We start from the raw sequence: 15,348 nt of genomic DNA, 5'->3' as shown, positions 1-15,348 counted from the left end.
GCAAAAAGATCTTAAGACGCGGCTCATCCTGATGGTGACTCAGCAGGCAATAAAACCTGTCGCTAGAGATGGGGGAGCCCTCCATACTGAGCTAATTGCGTTTCCAGGAAATGAATGGGCCCTGTCCTCATTTGCTATAGCTTCATGACCCTCCTAGGGAGCGGGTGGCTGAGGCCTGCATTTAATTAGAGGCATAAGCAGCCCGTCCTCCATGCCACAGCCTGGGCCTGCTGCAGCCAGTCAGCAGGGCGGTGGGGTCCTCCGCAGCCCAGCCTTCCTCAGTGGCAACAGCCTCACCAAAAACTGGCAGGCAGAAGAGAGGGGCAGCCCCCAGTCCTTGTCCCTGTCATTCACTTGTCCCCACTTCTCCCCAGCAATTAGCCATTCTTCGTCCTCAACCACAGCCAGAGGACACTTTGAAAAAAAGGAAATCTGACCATGTCACTCCCTGCTTAAAATCCTCCATGCCTGCTCACTGCTCTTTGAATAAACTCACATCTCCTCGCCAGAGCTGCCAAGGCCTTGCACGGCCTGGGCCTGCTCACCTCTCTGTCCACATCTCCTACCTCTCTCCCTTCCTTTCTGACAGCATTCAGGCCACCCGGCCTCCTTGCCATTCTTCAGACATTCCAAGGTCATTCCTGCCCCAAGGCCTCTGCACTTGCCTCTGTCTAGAGCGTTGTTCACACAGCTTGCTCCCTGTCCTCATTCTCCTTCGATGGAGGACTTCCCGATCCATCCCCTCCCCCTCCCAGACCTTTGACCTTCCTGTATCAATGAGCACTCCCCACCACTGTCATTCACTGTGACATCCTGTTTTAAGGTCTTCTTTGGACTTATCACCCCCTTGAAATTATCTTAGGTGTTTGCGAACTTATTTATAACTTGTTTTATTCACTGCTCATGTAGCAGGTATTGGGTACTCAATAAAGATGTGAACAAATGGATGACTTTTAGGCGTTAGGCTTAAAGTCGGCAGAAAATGAGAACAAAATGGAACTTGAATTACTGTCTCACTTGTCCAGCATCAAGAAACATAATTGAAATTAGTGCAGACAAACTTGGCTGGGTCCCAGTGCTCAAAGGCTGCCATCAGAACCCCATCTTTCTGCTTCTTGGATTTGCTTTCATTTGTGTTGGCTTTATTCTTATTCCCTTTGTGATGGCAAGATTGCCCATGCGGGTCCCATCTCACCAGTGTAGTGACCCCAGCCAAAAGAGAGGCCTCCTTCCAATGGCTTCAGCAAAATTCCCAGGGAAGGCTCTCATTGGCTCAGCTAGCTTCATATGTTTCTCCCTTAACCAATCACAGAGGCCACAGGAGATGGGATACTCTGATTGGCTGGGCCCAGATCATGTGCCTAACCCAGGAGTGGGAACTGGAAATAGCCTCCCCAGAACAGGTCGGGCTGAGAAAGGGAAAAAGTTGGTTCCCTCTTTTTGGTAACTGAAGGCACAGTTATGAAAATAGAGGAGAACGGATGCTAGGCAGAAAAATAAAACAAATCTCTGCCACAGAAACCCAGATACAACTTCCCCTCAAGGGGCAAGCGAGAGAAGGACATTTCTCTCTGCCCCCAGCTCCTTCTGCTTCCAGCACAAGATGCCGCCCTCTTGCAGAATCACCTCCCCACTTGCCTCGTTTGCTTCCCACAGTTCTCAGTTCAGCAAGATCTCATCTCAGGCACCCAGAACTTCTACAGCATTGATTTATCACTTTGTGCAGTGATTTGCATTTGGTGTCTTTGCAAAAGCAGAAGAAAGAGACTCCTACTGTAACCTTGCAAGCAGCCTGAAGTTAAAAGGATCCAGTTACAGAGTATCAGAAATGCCCCAGCCCTGAGAGCTTTGGGGCTCTGGGTTTATTTAATGCATTTCTTCCCAGCTCTGCCTCCTCAGCCAGTTTGTCTGCCAAAAAAACAAAGACTTCAGTCCTGTGGCATTTCACATCTAATATTTATAGTGTTCTAGAGTTTGCAAAAGGGCTTCCTTCTCATTTATCACTGTTCCGTAGGAAACTTCAGCTTCCCACTAGAAGGTTAGTGGGATTGTTCTCTGCTGCCCAGACTAGGAGCCCCAAGAAACCAAACAACATGGTGAAAGTCACCCAATTCAGGGTTCTTCTGCTAGTGTCAGGGGTAGGATCAAAACTCAGCCTGGACCAACTCACCTTCTATTTTGTACCCCTTGGAACCAAATTGGGATCTTGCAAAATGGCAGCCAACAACCTAAGTCCATACTTCAGCCCCAAATATGTTCTGTTGGTGTTACAAGGTACTTTTTAAAATCTTGAAATTTCACTCAAAAATCTAGATGCCAAGCTTTTCTTAAAAGAAAAAAAAATGATGATGATGGTGGTGGTCTTGCCGATATTGGTAACATTTCTGCATGGAAGAGCATCAGTAAACTACATCCCACAGGAGTCTGCCGCCTGTTTTTATAAATTTTATTGGAACACAGCCACACCCATTAATTTATGTAGTATCTATGGCTGCTTTTGCTCCATGGCAGCAGAGTTGAATAGTTTCAACAGAGACCTATGGCTGCAAAGCTGAAAATATTTACAGTCTGGCCCTTTGCAGAAAGAGTTTGCTGACCCCTCCTAGGTGGCAATGCCCTGCTGGATTTGGTCACAGCTACTTCCAGTATTTGTTAAAATATAGGTAGAGCTGAGGGCACTTCAGTCCCCAAGTTACAGTGGTTTAGAAATGATAGATGCTTATTTCTCTGTCATTTGACAGTTTGGGCATAAACAGCCCAAGGATGACACGGCAGACACGGTGTGGGCCCTCAGCCTGCTTCAGTGATGTGGTTCCATCATCCTGGGTTATCCTTGTCCAAAATGGCACCCACCTTGGCCACAGGCAGCCAGCAGGAAGCAGAAGGCACAGGTGCACCTCCTGAGGGGCGTTACCCCAAGTCGCATGCCACTCCACGCACTCCTCCAGCACGTAGAAGAAAATAGAATTACAAAGGAAGCCAATTGTATCAATAGGCACTTTCAAAATACTTCACAAACAGTGAAACATATGCTTCTTTACACGTGAAATGGCGTGTTGTCATTATTTAACTGATAGGTCTGATAATGTCCATGATTTCAAAGTAGCACCGGCTTAAATGATCCTTCTGTGTTAACTGTGACACAGTATGGAAATATCTGTGATTTCCATTGGTGACAAAGTCCCAGGGACTACTGTTAGTGTGGTTTGTTGCCTTCATTCATTATTGAAGGGGATGCTAGTTAGAGATTAATGAAAATAAACAAATATGTACTTTTCCCATCCAAGTTCACGGACTGCCTGACAGCAGATGAAGAGCCGCTTCCTTAGGTGATCTGATTCAGTTCTGTGACATTAAATGCTTTCTAAACGCTTGCGACTCCCAAATTTCTACCCCAGCCCAGACTTTTTCCTTGACCCTGGTCCCATATCTCTAGCTGCCCGCCCTGTCTCCACCTGGATGTCTAACCTGCATCTCAAGGTCAACGGTCTGACCTCTTACCTGCCATGCCCCTTTGCTAGATAAGGGTGAATCTGTCCTTCTTGACGCGCGGGCCAAAAACCTGGAGTTGTCCTTGCCTCCCCTCACTTCTGTCCCATGCCACATCGGCAGATCTTGTGGGTCCCACCTGGAAAAACAGCCTGGAACCGACCAAGCCCTCCTGTCCCCAGCTGGTTAGAGCCATCACAGCCTCTCTCCTGAGTCACTGAGAGCCTCCATGCATTTCACTTCCCTGCCGGGGACTGTCCTCAATCCTAGAATGCAGACTCTGGGAAGGAACAGTGTTTTTGCTTCTTTGTTAATTTTTTCTGTTTTGTTCACTGGTATCCCGAATGCCTGGAACCTGGCCTGGCACATAAGAGTGCTCCTTTAATGTTTATTGAATGGATGAATATATAATATATATTATATATTCATGAATGCATATATAATGATGAATATATAATATATAATCATGATAAATTGTATTATAATAAAAACAAGAATCAACTTTGTCAGGCAGGCACGTCATTATCCCCATTTTACGGTTGGGAAAACTGAGCCGGTAGGTAAGACAGCTGGATTTAAACCCAGGCTGTCAGCTCCAGAGGCCATGCTCAGCCCTCATGCCTGAGCGCCTCCCAGGGTAAGAATCATCTCCCAGCCTACACGTCTGGAAAGGCTGATCTGATGCTGACTGGGCTCCTCCCTGTGTTCTCCTTCTGATGCTTCGAGAAAGGCAGAGAGCTCAGGTCCTGGGACCGGCCCTCCCTCCGGAGCCTGTGGCCAGGTGAATCCTGGCCGGACGCACCGTGCGGCGATGGGCTCCGAGCAGGATCTCCCTTCGGCCTGGGATCCTGGCAGGAAGGACTTTGGGGGTCGCCTGAACCCACCGGAGAGCAGGATCTCTCGGAGAATGAAGCCCCTCGGTCCGTGTGGCTTGCTGTTTCCTTTCCCTCAAGGGCTTCCTGCCTCTCTGCATCCCCAGCGGATGGGAAATGCTCCAGTCCATGGTAACGGGAGTCCCGCTGAGAGGAGGAACAAGGTAGTAGCCACAAGCCAGGTAGGGACAGACTACCTGGGTTTGAGTCTCTGTGAAGCTGCAGGACCTCTCTGTGCCTCAGTTGCTCTACCTGTAAAAAGAGAGCAAAAAAAGGATCTGCCTCATTGGGCTGTTGCAGATAATCATCATCATCATCTAAACCAGTGGTTCTCAAAGTATGGTATCAGGAATACTAGGCCCTAAGCTATTTTTATAATAATATCAAGATGCATTTACCTTTTTACCCTCATTTTTTTGCAGGGGTACAGTGGAGTTTTCTAGCAGGTACATAATGTATCTAAAGGGTATACTCCTCCCTCTTCCATCTAAGTACCCACGCAAGGTTGGATTTTTCACATTACACAACGAAAACAACATGTTGCAACAAATCCAGTGCAGAAACAGATGAGAATCCAGCTGCCTTCTGTTAGACCAGACGTTAAGGAGACTTGCAAAAATGTACTAGATGGCTCCTCTCACTAAGTTTGTTTTGGGAAAATATAGTTATTTATTACTTTTAAAAATGTATGCTAACAAGTAGTGGGTTGATTATTATTTTTAAATGAGTTAACATATCTGTTTAGATTTCTCGTTTTTCATTTCTAATAATTAGTAAGTATCGCTAGATATAACCGACACCAAAAGGACTCTTGGGCTCCTCGAGAATTCTGACCCCACATTTGAGAAGTACTGCAGGGCCTCATGTGGGTTAAACAGATCCAGATCCAGCCAGCTGGACACTACAGAGGCAAAGAGACGACAATGTAACAGTCGCTCAGAGGGTGGGCGCTGGGTGGTGACCAGCAAGAATCAGCCGTGGGTCCCGCGGGCCTCCTGTGACTGAGTGTTCATTGGTTCAGTCATCGCCTCCTTTATGCCCCCCGTGTTTACCGAGGCCTCACTGCTCACCGAGCTCTGTTCTAGATGCAGGGCCAAGGCAGGAACAAGGCACGAAGCCCCTGCCCTCATGCGGGGGAAGCAGGTGGTAAAAACCCGGAGACAGTAAGTGTGGCAGAGGAATAAAGACGTGAGAAGCAAGGTCAGGGGAGCAGGAGATCCTGGGTGTGAAGAGGCCACTTGAGTGGGACAGTTGGGGCTGTGCCCCAGTGAGGTAACCCCTGGGCACATCCCCGGGAAAGGTGAGGAAGCGGTCCACGCAGGTGTCTGAGGAAGGTGATTCCTTTGGAGGGAACAGCAGGGCAAAGGCCCTGGGGCAGGAATGAGCATGGGGTGAGGGCTGCTGGGAGAGGAGGAGGCCACTGTCCCTGGAATAGAGCGGGCCAAGGGGAAAGTTGGGGGGAGCTGAGGCCAGGGAGGGGGCAGAAGACAATCGTGGGAGCTTGTCGGGCATGAGAAGGACTTTGGATCTTAGTTCAAGTGTGATGTGGAGTCATTGAAGGGTTTTGAGCGGAATGGTGGCTTGATCCGATGTGTGATTTAACAGGATCTTTCTGGACTGCAGGTTAGAGGGAGGAGGGGGAGGACCAGAGAGGAGGTTCCAGCCAGATCCAGGCAGAGAAGGTGGTGGCTTGGGCCAGCTGGCGACAGGGAGATGGCGGGCAGTGGTCAGCCCTAGCTCTGTTCTAAGGGTGCAGCTGCTATGGTAAACTGGGGTTTGGATGGGGGGGCGGGGAGAGCCACTATAGACCCCGCCGCAGAGCCCGGCCTGAGCCCTGGTGTTGCTGATTGAAGGAAAATATTAAGTATGCAGCGGTCCGAAGGGGACATAAAAATGGCCAAACGTGTGGAGTAGGCACGGGGACGGCTGGGATTTGGACATTGCCTGGGAAGGAAAAGACCCCTCTTTGTTTTCCCAAACTCCTTGCGTGTGAAATGCAGCCGATTGTTTCGGGAAGGATGGACTTTCCAAAGTGTTCTGCTCCGTTTCTTACTGACCTTTCCGAACTGCCCTGGCAGACATCGTTTATTGTCGTTGGCTCGGCTCCGCGCTCCGGCCCGTCCTTGCTAACAGACGTGTGTCGTGCTCAGCCGACTTCTTTGTGCAGCATGAACATTCCTCCCCGAGCTCATTACTGGAGTCCCGGAGGGGCCTTGCCATTTTCCAAAACGGTGTCACATCTGGTTTCTAACAACCCTTTTTATTTCTCCAGAGGCCCAAGTTTTCATCCCCCTTCCTGAGAAAGGAAAGCAGGCTGTGCTTTGGGGACTCACTGTGCTTTGGGGACTCACAGTGCCTTTTTCGGCATTCTTTATGCCGGGCGTGATCTCATGTGCTGCTGCTCCCATTTTGCAGATGAGTCACTGAGGCGGGACCTCAGCACTCTCTTGCCTGAGGGGGCAGGGGCCCCTGACTCTGGCAGCCAAGTTCTGCAAAGCCGTGCCGCACCCGCCTTCGTAACGGACACACTCGCACAGCTTTTGGAACCTCGCGCCTTGCACTGGGTTTCTCACCCTCGGCACTAGTGACCCTTTGGGGCCAGGTCGCCCGTTGCTGGGGGCTGTCCTGTGCTTGGAGGGTGTATAGCAGCATCCCGGCCTGTACCCACCAGATGCCAGTGGCACCCCGCTCATGATGGCCATAAATGTCTCCAGATGTTGCCCAATGTCCCCTGGCGGGGGAATCACCCCTGCTTGGCCCAATACATGTCCGGTGTGCCCTGCACACAGACATGCTTCGGTTGACAGCGCCACCCCTCCCTTTACCCATGTGAGGTGTGTGGTCCTCGCCCCCGCAGGCGCCGTGTGGAAATCCCTTCCAGTAAGACACGGAGCTGCTGCTTCTCCAGGGAGGGGCTGAGGCTTAAAGCACCGGGGGGCAGGGGGCGTTCCACCTTGCACGGCCTGCGTCCCTCAGCCCAGTCCACTGCCAGCCGTCCTGTCACCGCTGCCCACCCTGTGCCCACTCCTGGCCAGGCGCTGGGCTGGGGCTGCAGCGCCCCGACAAGGCCCCCCCTGCCTCCTGGGCCGAGCACCCTGGGTGGGGAGATGAGGACAAACAAGAAAACAAGCGCATCTGTGGATAGTGTCAGAGAGTGCTAAAATAAACAGCCCGGTGAGTAGAGAGATGGGGTGACCACAGACAGCTTCTCAGAGGAGGTGACATCTGACCAGAGGTGACAGTGAGGAGGAGCCAGTCCATGTGGGAAAGGAGGAGCAAGTGTCCCCGGCAGAGGGAAGGGCAGGTGCAAATGCCCCAAGGTGGCAGAGCTTGGCACGTGTGCGGAGCAGGAGGCCTGGCGTGGCTGGAACAGAGTGGCCGAGGGGCGTGTCACGGAAGGAGATAGTGAGTGGGTCTTGGGCTCAGAGGGTCCTTATGGTCGTTTGGGAGTGGCCGGGTTCTAGGGAGGCAGGAGTGGGGCGGAAGTCACGGTGGGGCAGGAGATGAGGGTGGAGAAGAAGCAGGCTGCGTTTCTGTCTCTTTCTGGACTTCATCACCCCCGTGGGCGCATCTCTCATTTGGATCCGCAACCTGGAGCACAAAGGGCTGGGAGCAGGGGATCTGAGGACCTGATTGCAGCTTTTCAACAGCGGTGTCACCTGGCCCGCCCTTCTGCCTTTGTGCCTCCTGTCCCAAGATCCGAAGCCCCAGGGTGGAGTCCGACTGGCCAAGCCCTTGGGTGCAGAAAGGCCCCTGGATTGACAACTGGGACTTTTGTATTCAGGAGACGCCAGAATGCAGGGTTTGTGGCTCTTCAGGGGTTACCCAAAAGAAAAAATGTGTGTGTGTGTATTCATGCATGTGTGTGTGTGTTGTGTTTTCATACGTATGTGTGTAGTTGTTCCAAAATACGAGGGGAAACTGCCAAACAAAAATGCATGAATAGGCTGGGTGTGGTGGCTCACGCCTGTAACCCCAGCACTTTGGGAATCTGAGGCAGGAGCATCACTTGAGCCCAGGAATTTAAGGTTGCAGTGAGCTATGATGACGCCACTGCACTCCAGCCTGGGCAACAGAGCAGGACTCTGTCTTAAAAAAAAAAAAAAAAAAAAAAAATGCATAAATATTTAAAGAAATGCCAACCACATGTAGCATGATTCAACGAGTCAACTCTGGAACATTTTGACTCTTAGATGTTTATCAATTATCTCTCATGTAGGATGTGGGTTTAGATGGTGTGGGATGAACATGCCGAAAGTTGCCAATGTCCTTACAACAACCCTGTGGACGTTTCCACCCAGATGGCCCATCCAGGGGGAGGGAAGTTTCTCCAGAAGCAGGCACTGTTTCGGCTCTGTGCACACAGTGGCATGTCCACCCACGGTGGGCAGTGGCACCCTGTATCGTTGCCAACTGAAGCATGGAGGGGTGAAGTCACTTGCGTGAGGTCCCCCAGTTAGGAGGGGGCAGGTCCAGGATTCAAACCCAGACATTCTGGCTGCAGAGAAACCCTGGGCCACTGTGGCCACCTGTTACTGGGGCAAAGGAGACTGGATGCTGGGGGTTTCAAAGCAACAGCGTCCCCTACACTGGCCCGACACAGCAGGGACAATGTCACCAGCAGGAAAGATGACCCTGAGGCCCCGTTGTTTCCAGTTGCCCCGGAAACCCCACCCCCAGCCCCCACCACCGCGTCCCCCATTGCCTTTGCTCGCTTGGCACTCGAGACACCCCCTCCCTGTGCCCTCCTGCACCGGGTTTACCGCCAGCTCATCTCAGTCCCCGCTCGCCGCGAGACACAGCTTTTACAGACCACAAATGCGATTATTACGAGGCACTTGCAGTGAGTTTCGGGGCTGGGAGAGATAACAGAAGGGCCTGATCCTCCCATCACACTCCGAATTGTTCCCCGGCAGCACTTAATGCAGACGCGTGGGGACAGCGCAGCCAGGAGGGAGCAGCCGCGTGGAGCCTTCGCAGAGCCCCCGAGGGGAGACCCCGGGGGCTGGTGATGCCCTCAATGCGGGCCGGGGACGAGGGCAGATGTGACACCTGTCTCTGTGGGGACTACATTAAACCAGCTGTTAACAGAGCAAGACATTGGACAGCACAGGGGACCAACGCATTGGCGATCGTGAAAATACAACCCCTAGTGGGCACTACGGCGCCAGTTCTAAGCACTATACAGCCATGCGTCGCCTAAGGACAGGGACACTCTGAGAAATGCATCGTTAGTCGACTTTGTCATTGTGTGAACATTGGAATGCACTTCCACACAGCTAGTGACACAGCCTGCTACACACCATGGCTGTATGAGACAGCCTGTCACTGCTGGGCCACCAGCCTGTACAGCAGGTTACTGTGCTGAACACCGTGGGCAACTGTAACACAGTGGTGAGTTTTTGTGCTGTCTGAACACATCTCAACATAGAAAAGGTACAATAAAAATGCAGTGTAATAATCTTACGGAACCACTGTTGTACATGCCGTCCATCCTTGACCAAAATGTCATCATGTGGCATGTGACTGTATGTTAGTTCTCACAGCAACCCCACCAGGTGGATACTATTATTATCCCCATTTTACAGATAGAGAAACTGAGGTATCAAGAGGTTGAAAGACTTGCCTAAGGACATCAGCTTTCAGTGTTGTGAAATATCCCCAAAGTTCCTTTAATGTGAAGATTATTTTTTGGTTTTTTGCCAGCATCACTTCCTCAGGGACATCGTCATCTTTTCTGTTACAACTGCTTTTCTTCTTTATGTCAACTCAGTTTGCCTCCCACTGAGTTCCTCCGGCCACGTAGAGAGTCTCACATGGTGATGCCATCAGCATGGCCACCGTCAGCCCCCTTTCCTCCGTAACTCCATTTGCTTTCAAGTTTCAATCTCGGCATTCTGACTTTTCATTCCTTTGCTGCACTTCCGTCTCTGTTGGGCAGATCTCTCCTTTGACGACCCCTTTCTGCAAACGGTCTGGCAGATTTTATCCCTGGGAGACAGGAGGCAGCACGACCACACGCTTTGCTGTCTGTGCACGCACCGAGTATCAGCTGCTCAGTGACTGGTCTCCGATCCGCTTTGTAGAAGGGACGTGCTGGCCGTGGACAGTCACGTGCACCTGTCATTGACACAGCCACGTGTGTGCCGAAGAACTAGCAGCCGTGTTTGTCCTCTACACAGTTACAGTTAATATACTGTGATAACCAAATATTGCCCATGTGCTGAAGGGACTGGTGTTATTTAACTAAACTGCAGACGCTAAGGTTCGTGCACATCAGAACCACGCAAAGCGAGGGCTGCCTGCCACTGGCTGCCCCGTTTGTTGTCATCGTTGTCTTCCTCATTACTGTCCTCGTTGTTGCATCGTCGTTGTTGCTTTTCCTTGGCACTGTGGAGCCCTATCCGCTGCCCCAAGCCAGTTCAGAGTCTCCCTCTGCCTAACAGTCATCTCTTCCTCCAGGTTAGCACTGTCCTTTTTTAAATCCCAAAGGGATCCTTCACCTCACATAGGGAGTTTTGCTCTACACCAGAGGCAGGCAGACTTTTTCTGCAAAGGGCCAGATGATAAATATTTTAGACTTGCAGGCCTCCCACCCCCATCTCTGTTTCAGCAACTCAGCTCTGCCGCTGTAGTGTGAATGCAGCCATGATATGTAAACACGTGGGTGGCTGCGTTCCAATAAAACTTTATTTATAAAAATAATCGGCAGGCCAGATTTGGTTTGCCAAACCCTACTCTACGCTGAGCATCTCCTGTTTTTTCCTTGGGTCTTTTAATTAAGCAAACAAAACAACAACAACAAAAAGTGGAGTGGCGAGGTTTATCAGTTTGCATAGCTCAGTGTTTCTCAACTGTGGCACTACTGACTTTTTAGGATCAGTAATTCTTTGTTGTGGGGGCTGTCCTGTGCGTTAAGGGATATTTCCCAGCATCCTTGGCCTCTGCCCACTGGATGCCACAGCACCTCCCACCCAATGGTGACAGACAAAAATGTCTCCATTGCCCATTGTTCTGCATGATTAAAAGCCACTGATACAACTAAAAACGCTAGCATCAGAGGTGGCTTCAGGTAAGAGTGGACCCCCAGGGCTCAAACCAGCATGTGTGTCTGTCTATCTGTCTCTCTTTTTCTCTCCCTCCCCCCAACTCCCACCTCACCTACCCTCCCCCACGCACACACCCCTTCTCCCCTTTTTTCTCCCCTCTGCGTTTTTCCATATTGCTCTAAACACAGACTTTTCCCTCTAGGTGGCAAGATAGCTGCCAGTGGCTTCAAGTTTATATCCCACCAGCTCCAAGCAGCAAGGAAAAACTTCTCTTTTCCAGTAGCTCCCTAGAAATCCCAGGGCTGACTCTCTCCAGTTGGCCCAACTTGGGTCGCATGCCTTTCCTTGCCCCACTTGCAGTGGCCGGGCCAGTGCGAGGCTCTGATTGGCCAGCCGAGGATTATGCACGCATCCCTGGAGTCAGGACGCGAGGTCAGTCCTTGTGTGCTTGAGTAAGGAGGGGTTGGTGCCCCAAGGACCACGGTCAGGACCAGGCAGGCAAAACAGAAGTCTGCGTCGCCAGGGTACATTTTCCGCCCAGTGCCTGGTGCTCGGGAGGCAGTAAGCCGCTTTGGCTGTTGCCAGCCCTGCTTCCTAGGGGCAGGCGGCAGCCAGTGCATGGCCAGTGGCCTTTCCTGGCTAGTCATTAATTCCCCCTAATCTGCCGGCCAAATTGCTCTACCCCGCACCAGCCCCCAATTTGTCTCTCCTCTTGCACCGTCCCAGCCTCGAAAGCGCAGCAAATCCAAGCTTCCCGGGCTCCAGCCACGATTTGGGCTGTACTTTTAATCTTGGTTTTAATTCCAGCTCATTCTCTTGGCTGTATCTCCCAGCCCTGGAGCCCCAGGGCCCGTGCTAATTTGCTTCTCCCACCTCAACTGGTGCCGGAATAACCATTTTAAAAACTGCCTTGGGGAAATCTAATCAAATGAGAGCAAAATCTAATTTGGCACTAAAAGCCTCTGACTGAAGCTCTGTTTTCTAGGGCCTTGTGGAGCCTGAATAATAAACTCTTTCTGCGCTTTTTAAGGGTTGGGGGTTGGAGAGAGGAAAGAGATGTGAAAGAGGAGATTCTAGCGGAGGAAGTGGCTCCGGACACCCTGACACCCGTGGCATCAGACGATAATGGGCTTCCAAAGGCAGGGGAAGGACCAGACTCCCACATGCTCCCCCCTCCAAGAAAAATTGTCCCCCCAGCCAGCCAAGAAGTTAAGCTCATTAGCATCCAAGCTGTGCATCCAGACATTGGTCCGAACCTTCAGGCACAAACCTGTAGGCTGACTGGCCGTGGACTTGGAAGACCCAGGAGAGAAGCCAGTTCAGGGAGCCTTTTTTTCTCTGTGTTTTCATTTACTCTTCTACAATCTGAGGTGACATTCTATGCTTCTTAAATGACTTGTGGTCCTGGGTTCCTTTCAGAATGGGTCAAAAGCTGTGGGCCTGTTTCTAGGAAAATGCACATAAAACGCCAACTCTGACATGTAATATTCCAGGGGGTGGACCGCTGCGAAGCTTCCCACAATGTTTCTGGTGGCTTCTCATCGTGGCCTCTGGGACCATGCACCGTCTGGCCCTCTGCCCTGTGATGTCACCTGCTTCTTCCCACACTGTCCTCGTTAGGGTTCCTCACATGCTACTGGGGGATCTTCCCTTCCTGTTTTCGCCTCCCTGTGTGCCCAGGTCCTTCCAGGAGGTGTTTGACCAGCCCCTGCCTCAGGCGTACTCACTGCCCAGCCCCGCCTGCAGGTGCCACCTTGTTAAATGTGCTTCCCTTTGCCTTGTGCCTTGGGGACTCGGGAATCCAGCCGCTTGGGTTCCTAAGGGGTCTTCCCACTCTTGGGCAGTGCCAGCCACCTGCCGGATCTCCAGGAAACGCCCGTGGAAGGATCCAGCTCCATCCCAGCTCTCCTGGGCCAGGCCTCCCTGCTCTGGGCAGCAGGCTGCCAGCAGCTCTCGGCGCTTTCCCTGACGTTCCCCTCCCGTCTTTCTGCCTTTCTGTCTTTCTCTTGTCATCTTGGGTTCTCCGCTGACACTCCCTGGGCACTCGCCATGCACAAGGCACGGTGCCAAGCAGTCTGCCCAAAAGCTCTCGTTGCGTCCCTGTAGCCACCTGCTCTTGTGCCCTCAGTGACAGCTGTGGGGTGTCTCGGAGCCCCAGTGTGTTCTCATCTGGAGAGGCTGGAACAGGACCTCTGACTCTGGGAAACACTCTCATGTTCCCCATTTCTTAAAAATGGCTTCGTAGGTTGTAATTATTAAAAATTGTATGTGTTCACTAGAGAAAACAACAGAAATGGTCACACGGAAGATCTTGTCGTTTCCCTCATCACAGAGGGTTTTCGATATAGCCTTTGCCCAAAGAAGTAGGGTGATTTTTTTTCAAGTAAGCTTTGCTGTGATGTCCAGCATGCACGTGTGCAGGTGAACAGCTCCCAAATGTGCAGGTCTGTGCCGTGTTGCCCACCGGGCCACCTGTGTTCCTGCAAGAAATAGAGCAAGACTGTCCCCAAGAAGCCCTCCGGCCTCTGCCACCGCCGTCTTCCCTGTGTCAGGATAGCCACTGTGTGTATTCCAACACCACAGATTAGTTTTGCCTGTTTTTGACTTTCATATAAATGGGACCATACAGCGTGTATTTTTACCTGGTTTATTTCTCTTCACATTACCGGGTTGTTGAGATGCATCCACGTTCTTAAATGTAACCCTAGGTCTTTCTTGTTTCTCTGTAGTTTTCCACTATAGAAATACGCAGCGATTCCATTTACCCACCCTTTTGTTGGCAAACATTTGATTTGTTTCCAGTTATTTGCTGTTACGAATGTGCTGCTCTGAGCATGCCTTATACGTGACTTCTGGTGAACGTATGACTACTTTTGGGTAAACATCCAAGATTGAAATCGCTGAGTCAGAAGTTACGAACATGTTCAGGTTTAGCAGACGCTGTCAAAGAGATTCGCACAGTGGCTGGACCAGTGGCACATGCACCAGCGGTGTGTGAGGGCTCAAATTGCCCCATGTCCCCGCCAACACTTAGTATTGCCGAATTTTTTAACGTTAGCCATTCTGGTCACCGTGTAGTAGATAGAATTCAAAAGGCCCATAAACTTGAATGGGAAAAAATTGACACTCTTGTTTTCAGTAACCTACTAACGAAACTTAGCGTTCGCTTCCACTATGAACACGGGCCACAAACCACCATATGGCAGCAGGGCCTGTAACTCTGTCACCCGTGGAAATCCCTGATACGGTGATATCCCGTTGCAGTTGTTGCACATATCACAAAATCAAATGTCTTCGCTCAGCACCGCTTAGAAATGATCACTCTCTTCAAGATCTTGACTTCAATATATTGATTTTTTAAAGGATATCGCAAATTCTTTTAGTGTTTTGATAATTACATTACAAAATAATTGACTTTCTCTTAATCATCTATATTTTATTCAATGCATGTAAAAGCACTTGGTAAGGGTCCATGGGCTCGGCTCGCCGGCCAAAGGGCTCCGTGGCGGAGCAGGTGGCTGTTTTCAGGCCTTGGGCACATGGCGGTTTATTAAGCGTCATCGGTGCTTTCTCACGCGGCCTCCGATCCCTGTCCCCCTGCAGCTTTCTTCGGGAAGTATCTTAATGAATACAACGGCTCCTACGTGCCGCCTGGCTGGAAGGAGTGGGTCGGACTCCTCAAAAACTCCCGCTTTTACAACTACACGCTCTGCCGGAACGGGGTGAAGGAGAAGCACGGCTCCGACTACGCCAAGGTAAGCCGTGCCCGGCCTGCCCAGCGGTCAGCGGCCCAGTCGGGAGCTGGAATGCCTGGGTCTGGGCGGCGACTCTGACACTTAATGTGTGACCTCAAGGCCTGTGTGTACATCCTCTGCTTCTCGGTTTTTTGATCTCTCAAAAGTAGTCTCTGTTTCCCCAAGGGTTTGTTTTTTAGCATT

The 15,348-nt window shown here is 51.1% G+C and overlaps 1 protein-coding gene across 6 annotated transcripts in view; it reads left to right on the top strand.

Moving 5' to 3' along the window:
• The window catches only part of SULF2 (sulfatase 2), a 105,422-nt gene that overhangs the window by 53,828 nt on the left and 36,246 nt on the right, over positions 1–15,348 (top strand). For all 6 annotated transcript variants that reach the window (XM_069496384.1, XM_069496385.1, XM_069496383.1 and 3 more), the window contains one exon: positions 15,014–15,165. In XM_069496384.1, the coding sequence (XP_069352485.1) occupies positions 15,014–15,165 (152 nt within the window). The remainder of the gene's footprint in view (positions 1–15,013; positions 15,166–15,348) is intronic.

Source organism: Eulemur rufifrons, chromosome 20, assembly GCF_041146395.1.
Source record: "Eulemur rufifrons isolate Redbay chromosome 20, OSU_ERuf_1, whole genome shotgun sequence".
In the NCBI taxonomy this organism is placed as follows: domain Eukaryota; kingdom Metazoa; phylum Chordata; class Mammalia; order Primates; family Lemuridae; genus Eulemur; species Eulemur rufifrons.
The sequence above is the reverse complement of the archived record's forward strand: the minus strand, read 5'-3'. Positions and strand labels throughout refer to the sequence as shown.